Genomic DNA, 6,063 nt, shown 5'->3' with positions numbered 1-6,063 from the left:
AAAAAAAAAAATAGCCAGGCTTGGTGGCTCATGCCTGTAATCCCAGCTATTCGGGAGGCTGAAGCAGGAGAATCACTTTTTTTCTTTTTTGAGATGGAGTCTCGCTCTGCTGCCCAGGCTGGAGTGCAGGGGCCGGATCTCAGCTCACTGCAAGCTCCGCCTCCCGGGTTTACGCCATTTTCCTGCCTCAGCCTCCCCAGTAGCTGGGACTACAGGCGCCCGCCACCTCGCCCGGCTAGTTTTTTTGTATTTTTTAGTAGAGACGGGGTTTCACCGTATTAGCCAGGATGGTCTCGATCTCCTGATCTCGTGATCCACCCATCTCGGCCTCCCAAGTGCTGGGATTACAGGCTTGAGCCACTGCGCCCGGCCGAGAATCACTTTAACTCAAGAGGCAGAGGTTACAGTGAGCCGATCACGTCATTGCACTCCAGCCTGGGCGATGGAATGAGACTCCGTCTTACAAAAAAAATAAAAAATAAAAATAAAGTATTAACAAAACAAGGCAACTAGAACAGAGATGATATCTGCAGGCATGATTTGTTTATTATAATTGTGAAAGAGCCAGTGATCAGCTCCTAGTTTTAAGACCAGAGAAAATGACAGGTTAGAAATCCAAAGGGGTAATAACCACACAGAAAAGAGGTAGAACATGCAATACCCTTGCTTTCTGCAGTTCCATATTTTCAATGTTTTTCCCCTTCAGTAAAAAGAGGACCATCTCCTACAACAAAAAACTTTATCTTCAGCATTCACTTACCATATTATTTTTTTTTTTTTGAGACAGTCTTCCTCTGTTGCCCAGGCTGGAGTACAGTGGCGCCATCTCAGCTCACTGCAACCTCTGCCTCCTGGGTTCAAGCAATTCCCTGCCTCAGCCTTCCAAGTAGTTGAGATTACAGACGCCTGTCACCATGCCCAGCTAATTTTTGTATTTTTAGTAGAGACGGGGTTTCACCGTCTTGGCCAGGCTGGTCTTGAACTCCTGACCTCATGATCCACCCACCTCGGGCTCCAAACATGCTGGGATTACAGGCATGAGCCACCGTGCCCAGCCCATCTTTGTTTCTTAGTTGTGATCTAGCTTGACAGTTTCTCAGGCTTCTATACAAGGACAGTCTTGCTGTGCAGCCTTATAAATGCCTGCCTTTGTCTTTTAAAAATCACTACCTTAAATATGGGAGAATTTACTGTACTAGGTATCTTGTTCAGCCAGCTCCAAATCCATCCTGTTTTCTGTTTTGGTCTCTAAATTCTTCCCTCACAATAGCATACATCCACTCCTTTAAGTTAAGATGGCATATGCTGATGTGAGGAAGCCACTCATACAAGAAGCAGGCTTCCTCATTAAATCCAAAGACCCTAACAAGAAGCATCTTCCTCCAACTGTCGACCATCCCGAAATCCCTTGCAAGTGATTCCAGAAGCTGCCCTGCATCTCAGCCAGGTCAAGGTCACAGCGCTGCACTCCACAGCAGAAAATGGAATCAGTCCTAAGACAGCTAAAATGATTTCCCAACTTGCATCTCACTGCCAGGTTGCAGTCAGTTCAGGACAATGACCTTGAGAAAAAAACAAAAAAACAAAAACCAAAAAACAAAAAACTACAGCCACAAGGACACAATGGTATGGACCCAAACATAAAACCAGATGATCTGAAAATTTTGTTACATCTGTCACCTAAGACAAAGTTCTACATTTTCCTATCAACACTTATCACCCATTCTTTTAGAATGCTCTTAGCCCTCTATTTCAGAAAAACACAAGCAGGCCGGGCGTGGTAGCTCACGCTTGTAATTCCAACACCACTCTGGGAGGCAAAGATGGGCAGACTGCCTGAGCTCAGGAGTTCGAGACCAACCTGGCCAACACAGTGAAACCCCATCTCCAGTAAAAATACAAAAATTAGCTGGGCGTGGTGGCACGCTCCTGTAATCCCAGCTACTCGGGAGGCGGAGGCAGGAGAATGGCCTGAACCCATGAGACGGAGGTTGCAGTGAGCGGAGACTGCACCACTGCACTCCAGTCTGGGTGACAGACTGAAAGTCCGTCTCAAAAAGAGAAAAAAGAAATGCAGAATTGTGGGCTCTACTGAGAATCAGATTCTGCTTTCAAACAAGATCCACAGATGAGTCATAGGTAAATAAAGTGTAAAACGCACTGATTTGTAAAGGATTAAGAAAAACGTTAACTGACTACCTATAATATATAAAATTGGTAAGATTTCATGTTGCTAATGTAGCTACCTGATAATCCCAGAAATTTCATTTCAAAGCTAAACGTTCTACCCAAGGCATCTAAACTTTTGCTTCCCTTGAATTGTGTTAAAGACTGTAAGTATGCAAAACAATGCAGATAAACACCCTTTAATGCCCAGTTCTTTAAAAACTCAAGCAAATGGTTTAAAAAACACGCTGACATAGCTTACCAAAGGGAGAAATTTGATACTATTGAAAACAGACTTACTAGCTGCTGTTGCTACTGGCTGAGCAATATTAGCAGGTGGCTTTAGTTTCATGAGTTCATTAAGACTATTATTTTTCAGTAGATCCTTCAGCTGAACTTGGTCTTTTGAAGGTGCACAAGTCATGGCATTTCGTACTATTGGTGCTGAGACTGACGGGCGTGTGCTTGCAGTAGTCTGGATAAACTTAGTTAAAGTGATGGTTTGCCTGTTGGTTGTTACAGGTGGTGTTTTAGTCATTACAATTGTAGATCCCAAGGGTGGAAGATGATTTATTTGATTCAGCACAAATGTTGTAGTAGATGGAGGCTGCTGCTAGACAGAAAACAAAAAACAATACACCACTGAAAAATGCTTTATTCTCTAACGAAGCTTATATCCATAAACCTGGAAGAACAACTAAAAATCTAAAATGTACTTTTATCATTGCTTTTTTCTTTCTTTGAAACACAGTCTCATTCTGTCACCCAGGCTGAAGTGATCATAGCTCACTGCAGCCTTGCCCAACCAGGTTCAAGTGATTCTTGCACCTCAACCTCTCATGTAGCTAGGACTACAGGTGCAAGCCACTATGCGTGGCAAATTTTTTTTAGAGATAAGAGTCTGTGTTGCTCAGGTTGGTCTCAAACTCCTGGGCTCAAGCCATTATCCTACCTCAACCTCCCAAAGTGCTGGGATTACAGGCATGAGCCGCTGTGCCCAGTCTTGCCTAAATATTGGTACTTCATTTCTGATTTGATTAGCTATAAATTACCAAGTTAAAATGCACAACTTTGATGAAAAGAAGATATAGTAGTAATATAACCCTTTCTAAAACTATCAGGGATGGCAAGCATAAAATGGAACTATCCCACACAAACCGAAAATAATAGGCCTAAGCCAGGCACAGTGGTGTGCACCTGCATTTCCAGCTACTTGGGAGGGTGACACAGGAGGCTCACTTGATTTTAAGACCAGCCTTGGCAAAATAGCAAGACGCCCTCCCACCCCAGTCTCCCCAAAAGACTAGTAACAGAAAGTTTCCAATGCCTTGATTGACGACATTTTCACTTTTTTCCTCCTCAACACTATTTGCTGTTTCTCCATGACTCCTTTAATAATGAGTCTTTAATAAAGAGTCTACTATTTACAACTTTTTTTTTCAATATGTTGACTTGTCATCAACGAACATGCTATATATCTTCACATACAAATCTGTTTTTAAAAATATCTTTGTGGGGCGGGGAGGGGTGGCTCACACCTGTAATCCCAGCACTTTGGAACACTGAGGCAGGCACATTACCTGAGGTCAGGAGTTCAAGAGCAGCCTGGCCAACATGGTAAAACCCTGTCTCTATGAAAGATACAAAAATTAGCCAGGGCATGGTCGTGGGCACTTACAGTCCCAGCGACTCAGGAGGCTGAAGCAGAAGAATTGCTTGAACCTGGGAGGCAGAGGTTGCAGTGAGCCGAGATGGCGTCACTGCACTCCAGCCCGGGCAACAAAGTGAGACTCCATCTCAAAAAAAAAATGAAACAAGAATGAAAGACATGTGTCACAAAATAGGATATTGGGAGAGTGGCAAAAAGCAGAACGAGAGAGAGAGGTTATTTTTAAATTAATTATGCTTTTTTTTTTCTTTTTGAGACAGTCTCGCTCTGTCGTCCAGCCTGGAGTGCAGTGGTTCCATTTCAGCTCACTGCAAGCTCCGCCTCCCAGGTTCACGCCATTCTCCTGCCTCAGCCTCCCGAGTAGCTGGGACTACAGGCGCCCGCCACCACGCCCAGCTAATTTTTTGTATTTTTAGTAGAGACGGAGTTTCACCATGTTAGCCAGGATGGTCTCGATCTCCTGACCTTGTGATCCACCCGCTCCAGCCTCCAAAAGTGTTGGGATTACAGGCATGAGCCACTACGCCCAACCTCTTTTTTTCATTTTTTGCTATGAAGTCTTGCTCTGTCACCCAGGCTAGAGTGCAGTGGTTTGGTCTCGGCTCACTGCAACCTCCACTTCCTGGGTTCAAGAGACTCTCCTGCCTCAGCCTCCCAAGTAGCTATAACTATAGGCGTGCACCGCCACACCCAGCTAATTTTTGTATTTTTAGTAGAGATAGAGATGGGGTTTCACCATGTTGGCCAGGCTGGTCTTGAACTCCTGACCTCAAGTGATTCATCCACCTTGGCCTCCCAAAGTGCCAGAATTATAGGTATGAACCACCATGCACAGCCCGTTTCTTCTTTTATAGAGATGGGGTCGGGCCGGGCACGGTGGCTCAAGCCTGTAATCCCAGCACTTTGGGAGGCCGAGACGGGCGGATCACGAGGTCAGGAGATTGAGACCATCCTGGCGAACACGGTGAAACCTCGTCTCTACTAAAAAATACAAAAAACTAGCCGGGCGAGGTGGCGGGCGCCTGTAGTCCCAGCTACTCGGGAGGCTGAGGCAGGAGAATGGCGTAAACCCGGGAGGCGGAGCTTGCAGTGAGCTGAGATCCGGCCACTGCACTCCAGCCTGGGCAACAGAGCGAGACTCCGTCTCCAAAAAAAAAAAAAGAGATGGGGTCTTGCCATTTTGCTCAAGCTGGTCTTGAATTCTTCGGCTCAAGCAATCCTCCTACCTCAGCCTCTCAAAGTGCTGCGAATACAGGTGCGAACCACCACACCTGGCCATGTTTTCTCACTACAATTCTAAACTATTTTAGAAGTAAGGACAAATCTAAGTAATTCTTACCCTCACATTTAATAGTGCTGGAGTAGGTACAGTCTCTGGTTCTTGTTTAACAGGAACTGCTGCTTCGGTCTCCAAACCTAGTTCTAATGCACTAAGTGGCACTGACTGGAGAGAAAACAACATCAGAAAAAATATAAAGGACAGCAGTAAATTCTGTTTCAAGGACAAGATTTGCGTTTATTAAAAAATATCAAGCTTAACATTCAAACGGAGGTGAAATCACTAACAGTAGATATAACGTAACAATCTCTGCAAGCACAAGATCTCCACAAAACTATACTAACAATTCCTTTTTAAAAACATTTTTGTAGGCCGGGTGTGGTGGCTCATGCCTATAATCCCAACACTTTGGGAGGCCAAGGCAGGTGGATCACAAGGTCAGGAGATTGAGACCATCCTGGCTGACACGGTGAAACTCCGTATCTACTAAAAATACAAAAAAATCAGCCAAGTGTAGTGGTGAGCACCTGTAGTCCCGGCCACTCAGGAGGCTGAAGCAGGAGAATGGCATGAACCTGGGAGGCAGAGCTTGCAGTGAGTGGAGATCGCGCCACTGCATTCTGGCCTAGGCGACAGAGGGAGACTCAGTCTCAAAAAAATAAATATATAAATAAAACAAAAAAATAAAAACATTAGCCAGGCGTGGAGGCAGGCACCTGTAATCCCAGCTACTCGGGAGGCTGAGGCAGGAGAACTGCTTGAACCTGAGAGTTGGAGGTTGCAGTAAGCCAAGATCGTGCCACTGCACTCCAGCCTGGGTGACAGAGTGAGACTCTGTCTCAAAAACAAAAAACAAAAAAATTTTTTTTAGGGCCGGGCGCGGTGGCTCAAGCCTGTAATCCCAGCACTTTGGGAGGCCGAGACGGGCGGATCACGAGGTCAGGAGATC

The 6,063-nt window shown here is 45.2% G+C and overlaps 1 protein-coding gene across 1 annotated transcript in view; it reads right to left on the bottom strand.

The window, feature by feature from the left end:
* SBNO1 (strawberry notch homolog 1) overlaps positions 1-6,063 on the bottom strand; it is a 78,498-nt gene that overhangs the window by 52,013 nt on the left and 20,422 nt on the right. Inside the window, 2 exon segments of the mRNA XM_017889942.1 lie at positions 2,467-2,779; positions 5,175-5,279. Of these exon segments, the coding sequence (XP_017745431.1) occupies positions 2,467-2,779; positions 5,175-5,279 (418 nt within the window).

This window comes from Rhinopithecus bieti, unplaced genomic scaffold (genome assembly GCF_001698545.2).
Source record: "Rhinopithecus bieti isolate Rb0 unplaced genomic scaffold, ASM169854v2 scaffold_574, whole genome shotgun sequence".
In the NCBI taxonomy this organism is placed as follows: domain Eukaryota; kingdom Metazoa; phylum Chordata; class Mammalia; order Primates; family Cercopithecidae; genus Rhinopithecus; species Rhinopithecus bieti.
The sequence above is the reverse complement of the archived record's forward strand: the minus strand, read 5'-3'. Positions and strand labels throughout refer to the sequence as shown.